General features: G+C 42.4%; 1 protein-coding gene across 2 annotated transcripts in view; it reads left to right on the top strand.

Annotated features, from left to right (window-relative positions):
• The window catches only part of ME3 (malic enzyme 3), a 109,603-nt gene extending 88,491 nt beyond the window's left edge, over positions 1-21,112 (top strand). The window contains exons 8-15 of one of the 2 annotated variants that reach the window (XM_087937011.1): positions 403-512; positions 8,063-8,160; positions 8,963-9,076; positions 12,399-12,504; positions 13,048-13,190; positions 14,610-14,783; positions 15,167-15,265; positions 18,228-21,112. In XM_087937011.1, the coding sequence (XP_087793137.1) occupies positions 403-512; positions 8,063-8,160; positions 8,963-9,076; positions 12,399-12,504; positions 13,048-13,190; positions 14,610-14,783; positions 15,167-15,265; positions 18,228-18,389 (1,006 nt within the window). In that variant the 3' untranslated portion in view covers positions 18,390-21,112. The remainder of the gene's footprint in view (positions 1-402; positions 513-8,062; positions 8,161-8,962; positions 9,077-12,398; positions 12,505-13,047; positions 13,191-14,609; positions 14,784-15,166; positions 15,266-18,227) is intronic. The other variant, XM_087937010.1, reaches the window with a different exon arrangement.
• The last annotated feature ends 918 nt before the right edge of the window (positions 21,113-22,030 follow it).

The following is a 22,030-nucleotide window of genomic DNA, read 5'->3' as shown; positions in this document are numbered from 1 at the left end:
TAAATACAACGTATAGAATAGCCCAAACTGTTCTGGCAGAAGGGCTGTGCTGTGGACTTCACTTTTTTTCAGTGCTGTTGTAACTTCAAACTGTCACTCATCGAATGCTGTATGTCAAGGATTATCTATATTTGTCTCTGCGGAAGCCTATCAATTGCCAAAGTTTCTCTGTGTCAAATTTTCCCCAATCTGAATTGTGTCCTCCACAATTTTTGCATTACAACTTCTAAGATCCTTGTTAAGGTGCTGGGTTCAGAAAGCCCAGGCTAGCCTTTATGACATTGGTTTGTGAAGAGGATTTCCTATTTCTTCCTGCAAGCAAGTTGCCGGTGTTTTTCCCATCAGTTCTTCTGCCAGTGGTTATTATTCTTGGTTATTATTCCTTTTTTTGTCACTCTGCAGGTACGGAATGAACTGTCTAATTCAGTTTGAAGACTTTGCCAATGCCAACGCGTTCCGGCTTCTCAACAAATATCGCAACCGTTATTGTACTTTCAACGATGACATTCAGGGTAAGATGTCTAAGTGTTCCTTGATAAAATGAAAGGTGGCAACCTTGCAAGGCGTCTTCTGTTGAGTTCCTTTGCAGTTGATTCCTTGCCAACAGGTACCTCTCAAGGTCTTCTGAGCTTCATCTGGAGACAGTGGTGGGATGCTGTCAGTTTAACAACCGGTTCAGTGAGCGTGTGCTTTGCGCAGCGCTGAAAATAGAGCATTTAGAAGCTTATCTGCTGACCTTCCAAGTCGCCAACTGTTAGTAGAACAGTGAGGGGGGGTGAAATCAGCTGTGCTGCATGAATGAGATGAGCTACAAAGCAGGAAATAAAGGACAGGATAGGGCAGATGCGTGCAGCTGGGGCCAGCTGATTGTCGGAACTACTGGTTCCTGTGAACCGGTCCAAATCGGCAGCATCCCACCACTGCCTGGAGGAAATACTCAAGAGGTAAGTAGAAGTACCACATTGTTTCGGTTGAGTTACACATTCTGCAGTTCGTCCCAGCCGTACATAAAGTTCCGTAGAGATATCTGGAGATGTTCCTTACAAACAGAGGCAGCCACTTATAAAAAGTAAAATAAGAAGAATGTATTTCCTCACAGTTGGAAGTTGGATTTTACCTTCATAAAGACTTGCATTCGAATCCTTCACCTTCACATTGTTACACATTTTCCCTCTGCAAAAATTCTTTCTTAGTTCACTGATGTAGATTTTCCTTCATCACAACCCCTCTTTCTCTGTTCTCTTGTGAAATGGGCAAGAACAGATTCAGTTCATGACATTTGTATTGATACTGAGAGATTTCGATAGGGGAGAATATTTGAAGTTCAGTGCTGAAAGGAGGGGTCCCTGGTGCTCTCTTAGCTTGGTGTTTTCTTGCAGACATTTCATTACCCAACTAAGTAACATCATCAGTGCTAAAAGGGAGTAAGGTTTGCAGGGAGGAGGAGGAAGAGGAGGGGGTTAGGACTGTAAGGTCCTTGGTGCTCTCTTACCTTGGCTGTTTTCTTGCAGACGTTTCATTACCCAACTAAGTAACATCATTAGTGCTAGTAGGGTTTGCTCTCAATTTATATTTTTGTGGCTTGCCCTGTCAGTGGTGGGAGTGATCTTGGTGGTTCCTTGTTTAGGCTGCTGTTTACTGTTAGTTTATTTGGCAGTTCCTTGATTGGGGTATTGTTTGCTTCTTGACCGTTGGTCTAATGTTGCCAGGCTTCCAGGAATCCTCTAGTATTTTTGGACTTGGCTGGATCCAAGCTTGGCACTCTGACAAATCAGCCATCAACAGGCCCATAGACATGCACAACATCTACATACCATTTAAAAGATACAACCAACAAGCCAAAAAAAAAGGAACAAAAAGACCAGAACACCTCTCACCAGCGATCAACCCTCAAATGAGCAAAGATGAACACCAAGATTAAATATAGACCAACAATGAAGAAGCAAACAATATCCCAATCAAAGAAATGCCAAAGAAGCAGGGGGATTGTGGGAGTTGAAGTCCACAAGTCTTAAAAATTGCCAAGACTGGACATCCCTGTGTCGAATTCATGGGTGTCCAACCTTTTGACTTGTCTGGGCTGTGTAGAGTGGAGAGGAATGGTCTTATATGGCTGCGTATCAAATATATACTATAACTAATGTACATAAATCACATAATAATGTTAAAAGTTTGAAGTCTTGTGTGGCCACATCACTAGCTGTCCAGGGGTCATGGACTGGACACACCCAACTTAATTAAATAAATTAAATAAACATAAATATTTGGCCATGAATTTAAAGTGACCAACTGAATAAATGGATTCTTAAATTATCATTAATAAAAGCTTGATATGTTTTATTTTTGGTGTTAGCAAATTACAGTGAGCAGGAAAGATTGATTTCTGTTTGTTTTGCAGAATGACCTTTTGGTATTAAATGAACATTAAACAGCCAGTTGTTTACTTAAAAATATTTGTGGGCTCTTAAAAGTCTTCTCCTTTGAGACTAGCAGAGCCTAATTTTCATCATAAATCTTTGTTCTTCACATCTGCTACGTCTTGGATTACGTAACTGGAAAACAGGGGAACAATTAGTAGAGCTGATGGGACATACAAGAAACATTCTTTAAGAAAAGGAACATTTATTATGCAACACCTTCCTGCAAGGTTTTGGTGATTTTAGTCATTAGAATATAGAATTCTAGTTTCGGCACACCCTACCTCTTGGGAAGACTGTAGAGATTTCTCAAAACCACATAACAGGAAGTCATACCATACTTTAGCATTCTTTCCTTCCCCTCATCTCTTTATAACAATGTTTTTCTTTTTAAACGTGAAGTGTTTCTTTGGAAAAGTTGCGTGCCTTGAACTGTATGGCGTTCGTTTCTCTGATGCTGATAAAAAAATTAATTATTTAGCTCCCTCAAGAGGACAGAAGAGTGCACTGAGCTTTGATAAATATGAATTTTGAAAAGCATGTGTGAATATTCTTAGAAATCAGGCTAAGGGAACAAAAAGGGATTGTTTGCATAAAGAGCTTTTGAAACTATAGCAGGGCTGTCAAACTCCCAGCCCAAGGGCCGGATATGTCATGTGTTGGCCACACCCACGCCCAGTTTAGCAAAGGGGGGAAAGTCCTGATATGTCGCGTGATGCCGCCATGACAACGTGAGCTATAGGATAGCAGTAGCAGGATAGTTCACTTAAATGCATTAGGACATTTCCTAGATCAGGGGTCCACAGCCCGTTCTGAACTGAGCCACGGAAGTGGTGAGTGCATGTGTGTATGCAACACTAAATTTGTGAAAGTGGCATTCACACATTCACTCTCGCCTGCCTCTGCCTTTCCACCGAGTTGGAAAAGTTGGAGACCCCTGTCCTAAATAGTATTTATTCAGTTTTCTGAACAATAGTAGTGTGATTATATTTAAGAGACAAAGATAATATCCTCTTGCATACATGGAAGTCTGGTAGAATGCAGGTAGTCCTCAACTTACCACCAGGGGTGGAATTCTACCAGTTGGAACGGTTCGGGCTAACCAGATGTTAAATTTTCATCTGGTTCATCTATCCGGTATTTCAATCGACCGCCTGGCCCTGCACACCCTGCCCCACCCCGCCACACCCAGGAGTCCCCACGCAATGCAGGTAAACGCAGGGTCCGCATGGAGGGTCTGGGAGGGGGGGAAAGGGGCCTTCCAGAAGTCCAGAAATGGGCCTGTTTCCAGCTTCCAGTGGGCCTCCAGAGCCCGGAAGAGGCTGTTTTCGCCCTCCCAGAGGCCCGAGGGAGGCCTCCAGACCCTTGGGAGGGTGAAAAACAGCCCTCCCAGAAGTTCCAGTAGGCCACGTCCACCATGGCCATGCCTAGATAGACAGATAGATAGATAGATAGATAGATAGATAGATACGGTAGGTAGGTAGGTAGGTAGGTAGGTAGGTAGGTAGGTAGGTAGGTGATATTGTAGATATAGATGTTGGTGAAACTTCCATTTTAGAGGGATGTCAGAAAATCAGAGAAAGAGAATTCAGATAGTCTTCGAATTACGACTGTAACGGAGCTGCCCATCATGGTTGTAACTCATGATGGTTATCACATGACCGATCCAATCTTACCACCTTTTTCCAGTGGTCATTAAGCAACCACTGTAATCATTAAATGATGACCATGGTTATCAAGCAACTAACAGTTCACTGAGGGACTGGCTTCACTAAAAACTAGAAATAACTTCCTGTTTTCAGCAACGCTGTTGTAAAATATGATCACATAACCACAGGATATTAAAAACAGCTCTAAATGAAATAACGACCCCTCAGAGAGGTCCATCTTAAATTCAAATGGTTGCTAAGCAATAGGCCATATGTTGAGGACTACCTATAGCGAAGGAATCCAAGTGAAATATGAGAGGAAGACTACGGTCTGTTATGCTTTGTGGGTGATCCTTCTCACTATCTCTTCCTCCACCTTCGCCACTTTTATTTTCTTGCTATCTGCCCTTGATTCATTCTGAAAGCGACCAAGTGTGGTCCTTAATCCAAAACAAAGTTACCCGATCGTAATTTTGTGTCGAGTGAAGTGGAGATGGGACATTTAACTATTCTGGAGACTGATATCACTGGAATGTTTTTTCTCCATGATTTTGTCTAAGATTGTCTCTGTAGGATTAATCCTTGGTTGCATAAACAGAACATCAAGTCAAAATCATATGGGGTATTAGTAACACGTTATAAAACCTTAGTAAGACCACGCTTGGAATACTGCATCCAGTTTTGTTCACTACATTACAAAAAAAAAAAAGATATTGAGACTTTGGAAAAAATGCAGAAAAGACTATTAAAGGCCTGGAGACTAAAACATATGAAGAACTGTTGCAGGATTTGGGTTTGGCTAGTCTAGAGAAAAGAAGGACTGGGGTTGACACGGTTGCAGTGTTTCAATATTCGGAATATTTTCCAGAGCATCTGAAGGCAAGACAAGAAACAATGGATGGAAACTAATCAAAGAGAGAAGCAACCTGAAATTAAGGAGAAACTTCCTAACAACAAGAACAATTCACAGTGGAAAAGCTTGCCTTTAGAAGTTGTGGGGGCTCCATCACTGAAGTTTTTAAAGAAAAGACTGGACAGCCACTTGCCTGAAATGATACAGTGTCCTGCTTGAGCACGGGGTTGGGCTAGATTATCTCCAAGGTCTCTTCCAACTCTATTCTGTAACTGTAATTTTTTTCAGTACACTGACCATATTTCTCTGCTCTTGTAGTCAAGGAAAAAAAACTATGCACCCTCCTCACTTCACAGGCAACCAGAAATTCCTTAAACACACGTGTGTGTGTGTGTGTGTGTGTGTGTGTGTGTGTTGAGTGGGTGTATTTGTGCATGGTATAAATTGAAAAATTGGGTTCATTCTGGAGCCTGCAATCAATTCTCTTTAAATACTGTGTCACTCTTTAGCCTTTGATGTGGGATAATGTAACACAACAGCCTCTCCACTGCGGAACACTTCATTGTATTTTCTGGTCTGTAGCTTTGAGAGAAGCAGGCACAAAACCCAGCTTTTAACACCTAGCTGAAAAATGCCTTTTAAAATGTGAATTGGAAAACTTTTCCTTTTCATCAGAATTCAGAACAAGTAGATTTATTTTCGAAGATTGCAGGGCAAAAATCGAAAGACGCCATTGGCTTTACGCACCCCCAAAACAGGTCAATAACGTGGTTTTTGTGGGGCTACAGTTTTTTCTTTTTGAAATTGTACCTTGCAAAATGGGTCATAAGCACCAATGTCATAGTTACAGGTGACAGTCTATACCAGGGGTGTCTACCTCAAGGCATGGAGCCGGAGCCATCCTGTGAGGGGCTTAGATCTGGCCCAATGGGCCCACCCTGGAAACAGCGAAGGAGTGGCCCACTGTGCCTCTGCCAGCAAAAAGGGAGCTTGGAGAGGCTGCATGTGGCATTCCTAAGCTCTGTTTTTGCTGGCAGGAAGCTGTCATGGTCCAAAAGGAAGCCCAGGAGGGCCGTCATGACTGCAAATGGAGCCCGGGAGGACTGACATGGCCAAAAATGGAGCCTCAACGAATGACATTGAGCTGGCCACTCCCACCCTGCCACACACACACACACACACCACCCCAAGGTCAAACACAACCTTGATGTGGCTCTCAATGAAATCGAGTTTGACACCCCTGGAACATACCACTTATCCAAATGCTTGCTCCATCTTCTCAAGCCAGCTTTGACCCTGAGGATGGAAGGTTATATCCTAAGTTATCCTAAAGAAATGTTTCCAGAGCAATCATGTAATCCAACACACTTGCTGACTCGAGTTACCAAGATTGATTTAGGTGTATTACCTTCCTTTCCAGCCGTTCAGATCAATTCGTGCTTCGTCAGAAATGTAGACAATTTCCTCTTCCTGTTGGCCTAGCTAAGCAGGTGTCTAAACACCTGGCGAGTGCAGTCATGCTGGGTTCATTTATAATGCAAAGTTGCTATTGCGTTGCTTCGGTTTTGCAGTCATACAAGAGGTGAAACTCATTAGAGCTGAGCATCATTAACAAGATCCTCTTGTGACTCAGCGATGCGTTTGGCTTAATGGTCCACAAATTGCACAGTCCAGCTATGTGTGTTTGATCGTGTGGGAAGCATTTATAAATGGACATAACTGTGTTAGAAATATTGTGTAGGGAATCATATCCTAAAGGTGCTTTTTCAAGAAGCAACTGGACTTTCTTGTTTGTTTTTTCTTTGAAGACATTGCCTCTTGAAAAAGCAACTTCTCATGCCCCTGTCAGAGTCTGGAGGAAGACAAACAGCTGACAGGGAGTGGGAGTGTGGCTCCATTGGCCGTGGAGGAAACTGGGGAAGGGCAAAGTCTGGCTGGGCAGAGCAGGGAAGAGGTAGAACAAGGGAGAGAGAGTTCAGAGAAGACCCAGGCCCACCCCTTCTTCATCCTAGGGCGTGCAGGGTGGAATGGAGAAGAGAGCAACATGGGTTGCATGGCTTACGGGGCAGGAAAGGGCCCTGATTCCCCTCATTAGCCACACCTGGGAATGAGAGTTTAAAAGAGATGCAAGCTGAGTGCGGCATCTGCTGGGAACAAACGTGAGTTTATCTTGTGTTGACTGGTTATCTGCGTTCCTGGCATCCTCCCAACCCAGTTGAATTATTGCTCCTTCTTCATGATTGGAATTCCTTCTCTTGCCCTGCCAGACTAATTACCTCCTCTTGCCTTGATTGGACTTATAGTTACAGTTTTTGTTGACCGCGTTTTGGACTTGGTTCTCTGCAGCCAGAGGCTGTTCCTGGGAGAGTTTTTCTCCAGCCAGAAGGGAACCAGGACATTGGGGGCAAAGTTGGAGCTAATAAAGGGACTCCTACTGATTATCTGACTGTGTTGCTTTTGTGCCAGGCCCTGGGTCGTCACACACCTTTGGGATATGATTCCCTATACAATATTGGACACACAAGGAATCTGTCTTCAGTGCATAAGCTCTCATCGTACCTAAAAGCTATAAGTGATCAATGATGATGATCATCATCATAAAAATACACTCATCATAAATCATAAGATACAACACTTAGTGATAACCATAGGATACTAAATAAACAATCAACATAAATCGTACTAGGAAACTAAATAAAGCAATATAAATCGTAAAAATACAATTAACAAAGGTACTAATAAGTAGAAAAGGAGATAGGTAATCATGTTTATTCAGTCGTCAACATGGGAAGATGGAGGTCCTACCAATTCCACTGACCAATGGATTTATGCCTTTGGTAACACTGGCACTGTCATAGTACCAAAAGAGCCACTATGGCCACTGCAGACACTTCTAAAAAAAGTCCCTTGACAAAGAACAGGAAAAAATGAGTAGTAAGATTCTCAGACCATCTTTGCCCAAGTTGTAAGCTGCAAACAACCACCCGGGAAAATCTTAATCTCAGCAGTTCTTGCTGGTCACGGACTTCAGTGAACACCATAGCTTGTTGGAAAAAGACACCCAAGTTCTTTGTGTTACCTGTATGCACTTCAGGTCCATCCACACGAACAATAGCAAAAAAAATTTTGTTTATTTTTTGCAGGAACTGCCTCTGTTGCTATAGCCGGAATCTTTGCAGCCTTAAGAATTACAAAGAACAAGCTTTCTGATAATACGTTCGTCTTCCAAGGGGCTGGAGAGGTAAGATTCTGGTTTGCTTCTGAGACCCAAAGGTGCTTTTTCAGGAGGCAACTGGACTTTCTTATTTTTTCTTTTGAAGACATTTCGCTTCTCATTGAAGAAGCTTTTCAGCTCTGACTGGATGGTGGGGAATGGAAGGATTTATATTCCTTGTGGACAGCTGGTCATTTGCATCCTTTTAGAGGGTCAGTGAAGCACTTGGAGGTTTCTCTCTATCCTCAGGGTCACCTGAGTAGTGCTTCTGGTTTCTGTAGTCCTGTAGAACCAGGAAAACTACTCAGGTGACCCTGAGGAACCAGATAAACCTTCAAGTGCTTCAACGACCCCCTAAAAGGATGCAAAGGACGAGCTGTCCGCAAGGAATATAAATCCTTCCATTCCCCACCATCCAGTCAGAGTTGAAGAAGCTTCTTCAATGAGAAGTGAAATGTCTTCAGAAAACTCCCCCAAAACATCCAGTTGCCTCCTGAAAAGTCACCTTTGGGACAACCATGATCTGGATGACTGAGAGTTTTTTTACTTCTGAGAATTTGGGTGATCACTTCTCAGCCTTGCAAGGTAGTCCATGAATTGCCCGAATCTCCTTTTTGGAGTTCACCAAATAGTAGCCATCTCATGTCTTGTAGTAAGGAGTTCCACAACTTAAGTCACTTCCACGAAGAAATTCTTTCTTTCTTTATTCTGAAACTAGTTTCATTGGATGTCCCTACCAGTCCTACTCTTTCATTCCTCCTGTTATCGGGAGGAATTGATTTTATTTATTAATTTGATTTTGTTTATTTTTATTTTTGCTTCTTTTCAGGCTGCTTTGGGTATTGCTCACCTCATTGTGATGGCACTAGCAAAAGAAGGAATTCCCAGAGAAGAAGCTGTTAAGAAAATCTGGATGGTCGACTCAAAAGGACTCATTGTCAAGGTAACTGTCAGGCCCTTAAAACAGATGCCATGATGCTACAGCATCTGTAATGAGGATTGGTAAATCTGTTGCTGAGTGATGCCATCATAAGACACAATGTCACCTGAGTGTGACATCTTATGATGGCCGTTCCAGTAGTCCAGTTGTCATCATTAGGAGAATCCCGCTTGGTCGCTGCAGGCTGCAGATAAGTGATCGCCATTTGCAGCCCCCTGCCATTAGAAAATAGAATAATGGGGTTAGAAGGACGTTGGAGGTCTTATAGTCCCACCTGCTGTTCAAGCATAATTCTTTTTATTCTGGATAAATGCCTGCCCAAACTTTTCTTGAAAACCTCCAGTGATGGAGCATCCACAGCTGCCAGAAGTATGCCTTTCCATTGATAAATTGTTCTCACCTCAGGAATTTTTTCCTCGGTTCTAGATTCTTCACTTCACTTAGTTTATTTTAGTTTACTTTATTGTCATTGCACCTCATACAATGAAATCAAACACCATCTTCAGTGCACATCATGACCATGAAAATAAACACAAACACACATCCTTCACACTCCACACTTTGAACCGAAAACTTCCGACACCGCACCAACACTGCACTATACAATAGAATTCAACAGAGTTACTGCCCTGGGATAGAAGCTGTTTTCAGCCTATTTGTCCTTGTTTTTATTGTCCTGTACCGTCTGCCAGATGGTAATAGTTCAAAAAAAAAGGGGGTGCCCAGGATGAGATGGATCTTTGAGAATGTTTTGAACTTTCTTAAGGCAGCGGGAGCTATAAAGCTCTTCCAAAGAGGGGAGAGGGCAACCTGTGATCCTCTGGGCAATGATGTCAACCCTCTGGAGTGCTTTCCTATCTGCCTCTGTGCAATTGGCAAACCATACAGAGGTGCAGTAAGTTAAGATACTCTCTATGGTACAGCAGTAGAAGGTCACCAGCAGTTTTTCATTCAGTTGTTGTTTTCTGAGAAGTCTCCGTATCATCTCTGCTGGGCCCTTTTGACCATAGCTGCAATGGTCAGGTCCTCTTTTATGGTAACACCCAGAAACTTAAAACTGGCCACTTGCTCCGCTCGGTCTCCATTGATAAGCAGGGGCTGGATGTCTGATTTGTTCCTTCTATAATCCACTATAAGTTCCTTGGTCCTATTGGTGTTGAGGACCAAGTTATTGTCTCCACACCACGAAAGCAACCGGTCCACCTCATCTCGGTAGGCAGACTCATCCCCCTCAGGAGATGAGTCTCACCACTTAATCCTGAAGAGAAAGATTGAAGGCAAACGAGGTCCAGGCAGAAGAAGAACATCAGGGCTTCAAAATCTAAGGGACCGGTTTGGACAAAACTCAGCAGTACTTTTTCGTGCGGCTGTTGATCAAAATAGGATCAACCAACATCCGATGACGGATATGGCACAAGAAGAAGAAGTTCTAGACTGGATTTCTCCATAATCAACTTCCATCCATTACTTCTTGCCCTGCCCTCAAGTGCTTTGGAGAATAAGTTGACCGCCTCTTCTCTGTGAAAGCTCCTCAACTGGAAGACTGTTATCATATCATCCCTAGTCTTTCTCTTTATTAGACCAGACATAAGCTAGTTCCCTCAATTGTTCATCAAGTGGCTTAGCCTCTAGATCCTTTATTATTTTTGTTGCTTTTTTCTGCACTCTTTCTGGAGTCTCCAGATCTTTTTTTTTTTTGGCATAGCATTCCAAACGTAGTCTCATCAGTCCAATATAAAGCTGTACTGTACTTCACATAAGATGATTAGGGGACTGGAGGCTAAAATGTTCAAAGAACAGTTACAGGAACTGGAGATGTCTAGTCTACTGAAAAGAAGGACTAGAGCAGGGGTGTCCAACCTTAGCAACTTTAAGACTTGTGGACTTCAACTCCCAGAATTCCTCAGCCAGCTTTGCTGGCTGAGGAATTCTGGGAGTTGAAGTCCACAAGTCTTAAAGTTGCTAAGGTTGGACACCCCTGGACTAGAGAGAACATGATAGCACAGTTCCAATATTTGAGGGGCTCTTACAAAGACGAGTGGGGGGGGTGTCAAACTATTTTCCAAAGGACCAAAAGGCAAGGAAAAAAAAACAATGGTTGGAAACTAACCAAGGAGAGAAGGAACCTAGAACCAAGGAGAAATTTCCTAATGGTGAGAGCAATTAACCAACGGAACAGCTTGCCTTCGGAAGTTGTGGCTGCTCCATCCCCAGAGGTGGGATTCGGCAGGTTCTGACCAGTTCTGGAGAGCAGAAATTTTGAGTAGTTCGGAGAACTGGCACATACCACCTCTGACTCAAGATTGTACAGTATCCTTCCCCTGCCACGCCCTTCAAGCCACGCCCACAGAACCAGTAGTAAAAAGAAAAATCCCACCACTGCCCATCACTGAAGGCTTTCAAAAAGAGAGTGGACAACTATTTGTCTGAAATGTATAGGGTCCCCGGCTTGAGCAAGGAATTGGACTAGAAGACCTCCATGGTTCTTCTCTTCCCTTCCCTTCTCTCTCTTTTCTCCCCTTCCCTTTCCTCCCCTTCGCATTTCTCTTCTCTTCCCTTCCCTTCTCTCTCTTCTCTTCCTTCCCTTCCCATTTCTCTTTCTCCCCTTTTCTTCCCTTCCCTTCCCATTTCTCTTCCCTTCCCTCCCTTCTCTCGTTTCTCTCCCCTTCCCTTCTCACTTCTCTCTCCTTCCCTTCTTTTCTCTCTTCTCTTCCTTCCCTTCCCATTTCTCTTCCCTTCCCTCCCTTCTCTCGCTTCTCTCCCCTTCCCTTCCCATTTCTCTTTCTCCCCTTTTCTTTCCTTCCCTTCCCATTTCTCTTCCCTCGTTTCTCTCATTTCTTTCCCCTTCCCTTCCCACTTCTCTCTCCTTCCCTTCTTTTCTCTCTTCTCTTCCTTCCCTTCCCATTTCTCTTTTCTTACCTTCTCTCCCTTTCCATTTCTCTTCTCTCCCCTTCCCTTCCCATTTCTCTTCCTTTCTCTCTTCTCTTCATTTATTTTTCTTCCCTTCCTTTCCCATTTCTCTTCTCTTCTCTCCCCTTCCCTTCCTATTTCTTTTCCCTTCCACTCCATTCCATTCCATTCTATATTCTATTCTATTCCAGATCTAAGCACCCCACAGGTCAGATCTGGGCCCCGGGCCTTGTGTTTGACATTCCTGCTCTAGGAAGAATGAGTTTGGCTGAGGTTTTTTTTGAGTAACCACTGAATACAACTGTTTCATAAATCTAACCCCCGTTAGATCCACAATGTTGGGAAAATAACTTTGTTTGGTCTTTTCTTTTTTTAACTTAGAAATATGTCTGCCTGTGCTTTTCTTGTTTCCCAGGGCAGGAGTCATCTGAACCACGAGAAGGAGATGTTTGCTCATGACCATCCCACTGTGAAGACACTGGAGGAAGTGGTGCAGACAATAAAACCAACAGCTATTATTGGTAATCCTTCCTGATTCCTTCTAGAACGTTCTCTGTTGCTTCCATTCTGTTTTCGGGCCTTCCTATTGTGAATGCGGATTCTCACTTTCAAGCTGCAATTACTGACTAATTATTACTTATTAGATTGGGTTTTTTTGATCCCACCTTTATTACTACAGAAATAACTCAAGGTAGAGAACAATAACTCCTTTGTGTTCTCTAAGCTTACGTCTGCATTTCATTTCAAACTAGGTAACATCATCAGTGCCAGTGTAAGTTGTAAGTGTGAAAAATTATCATAAGTCACTTTTTACAGTGATGTTGTAGCTTTGAACAATGAACCATTGTAAGTCGAAGGCTACTTGTACACCTCTTCATAGTGCTTTACAACCTAAGAGGTTTACAGGGTCAGCCTCTTGCCCTCAACTGGGTCCTCATTTTACCCACCTCGGAAGGAAGATGGAAGGGCTGAGTCAACCTTGAGCCAGTCAATTGATTTCCGTACAACTTTTGTTTACTTCCTTTTGTTCTCTTTCTTTCAAAAAAACAAAAAATACTTTGCAGGGGTGGCTGCTGTGGCAGGTGCTTTCACTCACCAGATTTTGAAGGACATGGGGACCTTCAATGAGAAGCCCATTGTGTTTGCCCTCAGCAACCCAACGAGCAAAGCGGAGTGCACCGCCGAAGACTGTTACCGTTTGACAGACGTAAGTCTCCTCCCACGGAATCTTCTGACAATACTGGTAGTCTTCAACTGGAACCATAATTACAGTCATAAGTTGAGATGGTCACAAAGCAGATTATCATGGGACCGTGCCCAATTTTATGATATATTTTACAGCAGGCGTTAAGCAAATGGCATGGTCATTGTTCACGATGGTGGATTTTTTTTCTGATGGAAAACTGAAAGTTAATGTGAGTTTCTGGCAAAAAAATATTATACGTCTGTGGATCTGTGGTGCATTTCAAATAATTTTATCACTGGTTCATTGGGCGTGGCTTGGTGGTCATGCTTCGTGTGCACGCGCGTAAATTTTGCGTAAATTTTTAACAACCGGTTCTGTGGCGTGGCTTAGGTGGTGGGCGTGGCTTGATGGTCATGTGACTAGGTGGACATGGCTTGGTGGTCATGTTATTGGCTGGGTGTAGCCAACTCAATATCACTCATATCGAGGCACGCATCTCCTCGCCAGGCCTCTTACGACTGTGAGGATGCTGCAACAGTCATAAGTGTGAAAGACGGTCATAAGTCACTTTTTTCAGTGCCATTGTAACTTTGAGTGGTCACTCCACACAAGCAAAGTACCAGCAAAGGAGGGGAAAAAAAACTCCAGAGAAGTTCCAGTAACTTCAAAGGAACTGTTTCATGTCTAAAAGACTTTTGAGATGGCAAATGTTTTGCCTACACCCCTTGGTTTTCCTCTTCCTGTTCCATTTCACCTTGTTTGACATATGCTAAATAAAAATAATAAAGAAAAGAAAAGAAATAATCATAAAATGAGATAATAAAATAAAACAATAAAACCAAAATAAATAAAATAAATAACAAAATAAAATAAATAAATAATAATAAAATAAAATAATGAAATGAAATAAAATAAAATAAAATAAAACAAAATAATAAAATAAAATAATCAATTAATAAAAATATTGAAAAATAAAAAATAAGTAAAACAAATAAAAAATAATAAAATAATAACAAACAATAAATAAAATAAAACAAAATAATAAAATAAAATAACCAATTAATAAAAATATTGAAAAATAAAATAAAAATTAAGTAAAACAAATAAAAAATAATAAAATAATAACAAACAATAAATAAAATAAAACAAAATAATAAAATAAAATAATCAATTAATAAAAATATTGAAAAATAAAAAATAAGTAAAACAAAAAAATAATAATAAAATTATAATGAACAATAAATAAAATAAAACAAAATAATAAAATAAAATAATAAATTAATAAAAATATTGAAAAATAAAAAAATAATTAATTAAAACAAATAAAAAATAATAAAATACTAAAGAACAATAAATAAAATAATGAATATAAATAAAGTAAAATAAAATAACCCGCCTCCTTGACTTCTTGTCTGACGGTGCCTGGATTTCTTTGGATAGGGTCGGGCCATATTCGCCAGTGGGAGCCCGTTTCCAAAGGTAACCCTCTCCGATGGTCAGACCTTCTTCCCCGGCCAAGGGAACAACGCTTACGTTTTCCCCGGAGTTGCTCTAGGAGTCATCGCTTGTGGAGTCCGTCACATCACCGAGGAAATCTTTCTCACCACAGCAGAGGTTCGTGCTCTTCCGTTCCACTTCATTTTAGTTCCAAGGACGGGAAGGCAGGGGATGTTATGGCTCCCATCGATTGGGGCGGTTGATCTGGTGGGACTGCAAAAAAATAAAATAAAAAAAATAAAAGGCCTTCTCGGTGTTGGCACCTTCCCTGTGGAATGTCATTCTCCCCAAATATGGTTGGCCCCCACCATGGTTGTTTTTTGGAAGGCCCCTAAAAACATGGTTTTGTCAGTGGGCCCAAGAAGACAGAGCCAATCACGTGGTTGATTTGATTGTGTTGTTGCCATGGAGGGATGGGGAGGAATTATGAGATTTTATGTGGTGGATTTTTAAACGTTGTAGGCCAGGGAGTGACGCACAATCGCTTTCTTCTCTCCTAGGCAATTGCAGAAGAGGTGACAGAGGAACACCTGGCTGAAGGAAGGCTCTATCCACCTTTGAGCTCCATTCGAGACGTGTCCTTCAAAATTGCCGTTAAAGTAAGAGCTTTCGTGACGTTCCTGGTATGAGGGATTTAAGCAATGGTGAGCTGCAACCGGTTTAACAACTGGTTCTGTGAGCACGCACACGCGTGCGCAGCATTCAAAAAAACACCAATTTGAACCGCTACAGCTTACCTTCTAGGCCGGCCCTGGTAAGTAGAACAGCAATAATCCCCTTGTCAAGATTCCGGCACTTAACCCCATTTAAATCACGAGTCTCGAGCCAAAATTTCCAAAACTTCAAAAGGATTTATTGGGAGTTAAAAGGTCCAGCATTGTCTGGGTGTAGCCAACTCTGAGACACACAATTCATTGTCACTCTTGACCCTGGTTTTACCCCATCTCCTGGGTGTATCATATTCTCCAATGACACACAGAGTCAGCTATGTCCAGGCTAATGCTGGCATGTTAACTTCTAATAAATCCTTTGAAGTTTTGGGAGTGTGGCTCAAGGCTCATGATTTAATTGGGGGAACTGCTGGGAATCCTGACAGATAGCCAACTCTTGAGATGCGTAATTCACTGTCACCATTGATCCTGCTTTTCCCCCCACCCCTTTCGGTGTATCATCCAACGGAACACCTCCATAGCCAAGAGTCATCAATCATGCTCTCCAATTAGATTTTTCCACAGCAGAAGCTTCAGTCATCTAATCAGTCTTTGAAGAAAATATGAATGACAGTTCTCGACTTATGACTGAAATGGAGCCTTCCCATGATGGTGGAAAGTCATGATAGTTATAAAATGAGCCAGTCACATGACAGACAATTTTATGACCCTTTCTTGCAGCGGCTGTTAAGCAAACACTGTGGTTGGATATTGGTTGCCACATCAGTTAAGCACCATCACCGTTGTTAAGCGAATCAATGCAGGTACTCCTCGACTTAAAACACTTCATTTAGTGACTGTTCCAAGATACAACGGCACTGAAAAAAGTGACTTATGGACGCTTTTTCACTCTTATGACCATGGCAGCATCCCCCGGGTCATTGGATTTATATTGCATGCTTGACAACTGATTCACATTTATGACGGTTGCAGTGTCCTAGAGTCCCCTTTTTTGACCTCCTGACAAGCAGAGTCAATGGGAAAATCCGATTCACTTAAAAATGGCATGACTTATTTAACGACTGCAGTGATTCACTTAACAAACGTGGCAAGAAAAGTCGCAACATGGGGCAAAACTCACTTAACGAATTTCTCACTTAACAACATAAATTTGGGGCTCCATTTTGGTCATAAGTTGAGGAGTACCTGTAGTTCACTTTGGGCACAGTTTTGCCAAAACCTGGAAGTATGTTTTCATGTCTATGGGATGCTGTAAATGGCTGTAGCAATAGCAGTAGCACTTAGACTTATATACCGCTTTATAGTGCTTTACAGCCCTCTCTAAGAGGTTTACAGAGTCAGCCTCTTGCCCCCAACAATCTGGGTCCTTATTTTACCTACCTTGGAAGGATGGAAGGCTGAGTCAACCTGGAGCCTGGTGAGATTCGAACTGCCAAATTGCAGGCAGTCAGCAGATGTAGCCTGCAGCACTGCATTCTAACCACTGCGCGGCCACATAAATGCAATCGCGTTGCCGAGCACCCGAGATTCAGTCACATGATCAAGGGGAGGCCACGGTTTTATTTTCACGCGCAGGACGTAAACAGCCCAAGATAGATTTGTCGTGACTTCAAATGGTCACTAAGTGACCAGTCGTGAGTTGAGGACTACCTGTAGTGGCATCCATAGAGCAAATCACAAAATGGCTACGTTGTCTGCAACACCCATCATAGCGTTGTTGGCTTTGGAGGTTGTCGGTTCTCTAGATTAGTGGTTCTCAACCCCAACAATATTGTCACAGGAGATCTGCGAAGACTTGAAGAAATACTATGATTCAAATCTTAAGTCTTGGTGGCCCCTGGCCATGGTCTGTGGGAAGTCCCCCCCCGCCCCAAAGAATGAAATGTTTTGAGGAATATTAAAAAGGCAGAATATTATATTTCCTCAAAGAGAGAAATAGAGAAACATGTTTTTTTAGAGGAACCCCCACTCTTTCTTAATGGCCGACAGCAGATGTCAACATTTAAGAGATAAAGAGCTTATTGAAAGAGGAAGACAAGTATCTAGATAGCTCTATTCATAAGCAAAGGAAATACTGCAGGCAGAAGTCCATTAAAGACAGGATACTTTGAAACTCCCTGCAGCAAAGTCTAAACAAAGGCAGAATGGTCAGATTAGAAGCAGCCCCTCACCCAGGATCCAAAACAGGACATTAAGCCGTAATAGGAATTCCCCAACACCCTTTCAGAACACAAACCCCTTCATTGCATCATCCTCTAGAGCAGTCCAAACTTCACCTCAGAGCTCAATTAAACAATAAACTGGAAGCTGACCAGATTAGCTCAGACAAACACCTAGGATTTGCATTTCCTCTTTTGCCTATAGAGCCAACTATGACCTCTACATAACCCCTACATGGCCCCATAGGAATCTGCCAACAGCCAATAGAATACGTGTTCTTGCACAGGAACAGGAAGCTCAAATGCAAAGCCCAAGAGAAGGTACAAAAACCCTCCACTCTCCACTTCATGTGGTCAGCTGCACCAGAACCCATGTGCTTGGTGGTTCTGCTTCCATCATTAAACCACCTTTCCAATCAGCCTCCATGTTTCCAGTGTCTTTCTTCCAGCTTGGAACTGAACCAGATGGATATTTCTTCCAACAAGTCCCTGGCCACAAAAGGTATTTAAAGGGGGTTTGTGGTGAAGAAAAGGTTGAGAACCACTGATCTAGATGGCATCTGGTTGGAACATATGCACCAAGACAAATTCCTTGTGTCACACTTGGCTAATAAAGAAATTCATTCATTCGTTCATTCATTCATTCATTCATTCATTCATTCATTCATTCATTCATTCATTCCAATGGCTTTGTCTAATGTTTTTCTTCTTCTTCTGTCTCTTGTTCATAGGTGGTTGACTATGCCTACAAACACAACTTGGCCTCCTGGTATCCAGAACCAGAGGACAAAGAAGCATTTGTGAAAAACCTCATTTACAGCCCTGACTATGACTCCTTTGTTATCGATAGTTACCAGTGGCCGCAGGAAGCCATGAAGACTCAAAATATTTGATGTTTCTCTTTTGAGAAGGCAGGCAAGAGAAACCTTCAAGCAGCCGTGAACCTTAAGATGCTACAGTGTCTTGAACTTCAAGCCTGTAGGCTCTTCAGTTATAAAATTGATAGAAGATATATATATCTGAGCCAGAAACCATACAAAGTAAAACAAGGACCAATTATTATGGCACCGGCGCCCAATGAACGATGTGATTACATGAAATTTAGAAGTTTCCCATACTCTTGAGTCTCCTTTCCTGACCTTCTCTAATCCGGACCTTTCCCAATGTATCAGAACTTCAGCTCCCAAAATTCCGTATCGCCATTGGTCTCTTCCAGGCTGGATTAGGAATTTCTGCAGAGTTCATAGAAAATGCTTTTGCCAGATGACTTCATATCTATTAAGCTGGTGTAATTGCTACAGCCTTTCTTAGTAAAGGTTACCGTTCGTGGGTTTAGGACAGGGGTCTTCAAACTTGACAGCTTTAAGACTTGTGTACTTCAACTCCCAGATTTCCTCCTCCCGTCATGTTAGCTCAGGAATTCTGGGAGTTGAAGTCCACAAGTCTTAAACTTGCCAAGTTTGAAGAGCCTTGGTTTAGGAGAATGTAACAGTTTGATGAAGGGACACGGTGTCTCAGTGGTTAAGATGTTGAGCTTGTCGATCAGAAAGGTCGACAGGTTGGCAGTTCGAATCCCTAGCCCCGCGTCACGGAGTGAGTTCTCGTTACTTGTCCCAGCTTCTGCCAACCTAGCAGTTCGAAAGCATGTAAAAATGCAAGTAGAAAAATAGGGACCACTTTGGTGGGAAGGTCACAGCGTTCCATGCGCCTTCGGTGTTTAGTCATGCCGGCCACATGACCACGGAGATGTCTTCGGATAGCGCTGGCTCTTCAGCTTTGTAATGGAGATGAGCACTGTCCCCTAGAGCTGGAAATGACTAGCATATATGTGCGAGGGGAACCTTTACCTTTACCTTTACCTTTAACTGTTTCATAATAACCATGAAACGGTTATTGGGCATACAGTTCAGAAGTGACTTCTTGCCCAAAGTTTCTGCATGGCTTCTTTCAATTTTAGCAACTATCCCCAGGGACCTGATCCTAACCCTGATCCTCATTAGAGATGTGGATGGTGGTATTTTAGCAGTTGCACAGAGTTCTCACTAACCCAATTTACTGAAAAAATTCCAGGTAACCGATATTTCTTTATCCAGCTTATATTATGTCTTATTACTATACAACAGTGAAAGTTCTACCAAACTCACTATGTTTTGGTTGGCAGTCTAGACTAACTCAAGAAGCACTCCAAGTGATGGTCACACAATAACGTATATCCATGGTTAATTAAGTCCTGGTTTATTCAAGTATCCCAAATTTGTAGGATGCATGATACGCTGAAAGATTATAATAGCCTAGGGTGGATTCATGCAACATATAAAAATAGGGTTGACTATTTCATGCTCCAGTGTTGAATGCAGGTAGTCCTCAACTTACAACGGCCATTGGGACCATCGTTTCTATCGCTGAAGCAAGGTCTCATAGTTTAGTTACAGCAACCCCTGGAGTCCTGGTGGCCTTTGTTAACCAAATCTCACAGTTGTTAGACAGGCAACTTCCTGCCAGTCTCTCACAAAGTCAGCAGGGAAGCTGGGAAGGAATTGCAAATCCTGGGCCAGCAAGCAGTTAAGAGGGTTGTGCTGAGTAGAGGGGTGGAAGGGATGTAGGAAGGATACATGGGTCAGGGAAACTTAACCCAGCAAGTTGCAACCCTCCCATTGACTTTCTGGGGAAGCCAGCAGGGGAGATTTCCAAACGGTGATCATACCATTGTGTCAATGTGGGATTCAAATTTTTTTACTACCGGTTCTGTGGGCGCGGCTTGGTGGGCGTGGCATGGCTTGGTGGGTGTGGTAGGGGAAGGATACTGTAAAATCTCATTCCCTCCCCACTCCTGGGCGAAGGATACTGCAAAATCCCCATTTCCTCCACACCCCACTACCCTGCTTTCCAGCTCCGTTCTCCTGTGCAGGGCAACCAAAGAAGAGCCAGCCGATCAGCTGGGACTCAGGAGGCAGAGAATAGATTGGGGGCGGGGCCAGTCAGAGGTGGGATTTGCCAGTTCTCCAAACTTCTCAAAATTTCCGCTACCGGTTCTCCAGAACTGGTCAGAACCTGCTTGCGTACCTGCTGGATTGTGTGCTCTGCAACCGGTTGTAAGTGCAAACTGGTTGCCAAGGGCCCAGATCATGATCATGTGACTGTGCAGATGCTGGAACAGCCAGAATTGTAAGGACCAATCGTAACCACCGTTCATTCAGCGCTGTTCAAACTTCAGACGGTTGCTGAATGAACGAACCAAGGTTGGGGACTATCTGTAGCTAACACAATTTTAAAAGGGGGCTTTGATTGTAGACCAGAGTTTCCCAACCTTGGCAACTTTAAGATGTGTGGACTTCAATTCCCAGACTTTCCTAGCCATTAAGGCTGGCTGGGGAATTCTGGGAGATGAAGTCCACATATTTTAAAGTTATCGAGATTAGAAGAGATTGCTATAGATTATAGCTTTTTTCAGGCCTGTTCTGTAGAAATAGCACTCAAGTATCTGAAGGATTCCGGTTAGAGCTTAGGATAGAGTTAAGAGTAGGGATTTTAAGCTATTCTTCAGATCTTCTCATTAAGGATCATCCAGTCATAAAGAAACGATAATGTAATCTTTCTAATAAAAGGTGAACTGCAATTTCAACCTTGAGCATCGAGAAAGAGAAGCAAAGTCTTGGTCCAAATTTCAATGTTCGTATTTTAATTTGGTGGCACCCATAGAATGTGGATTAGAGAATGTCCTGCAGAACTCCCATAACTGTGTCTTAAGCCGAAACCATCAGATGAACACTACTAGGCCTTGAAACAAAATTCATCTGTTAATTCATATGCCTCTCCATCAAACACAACCAAGAAATTGTAATCTCAGGGACTATTTTTTTCTCTTTCTTTCTTTCTTTCTTTCTTTCTCTTTCTTTCTTTCTTTCTTTCTTTCTTTCTTTCTTTCTTTCTTTCTTTCTTTCTTTCTTTCTTTCTTTCTTTCCTTTCCTTTCCTTTCCTTTCCTTTTCTTTTCTTTTCTTTTCTTTCCTTTCTTTTTGTTTTTGCTTTAATGGTATTTATTGTGTTTAAAATCACGAGCCTCATGGTGTCCTAGTGGTGAAGATGCTTGCCTCCCACTTGCAAGGTTGAGAGTTCAATCCTACGTAACAAGGGATATTTTTCTCCTTCTGGGTTCAAAGAGAAAACATCTGCTGTGAGCTCCACATAGGCATCAGGAAGGGCATTCATCCAGTAAATACTCAGCTCTATGCAGTCACCCAGATACTACCCTGAATTAAGGGATTATAGGATTGTAAAAAGGGAGTGTTGTATTTGAAATCATAGAGTTAGAACACTCTAAGTTTAGAGGTGTAAGCCCATCACCTGACCCGCCCTCCCAACTAATATAGGAATCCAGAGTAGAGCACTCTGGACCGATGGACGTTCAGCCTCTCCTTGTACTGATCACCCTTAACCCAAAGTGCCACTTCTCTGGTTGGCTGGACCCCATCAGAGGAAATGTGCCTAGGAAGAAGTTTTCCCCAACCTTGGCAACTTTAGGATGTGTGCACTTCA

This window comes from Pseudonaja textilis, chromosome 7 (assembly GCF_049901715.1).
Source record: "Pseudonaja textilis isolate UNSWEBS1 chromosome 7, rPseTex1.2, whole genome shotgun sequence".
In the NCBI taxonomy this organism is placed as follows: Eukaryota; Metazoa; Chordata; class Lepidosauria; order Squamata; family Elapidae; genus Pseudonaja; species Pseudonaja textilis.
This window is presented reverse-complemented; position numbering and strand designations above follow the sequence as displayed.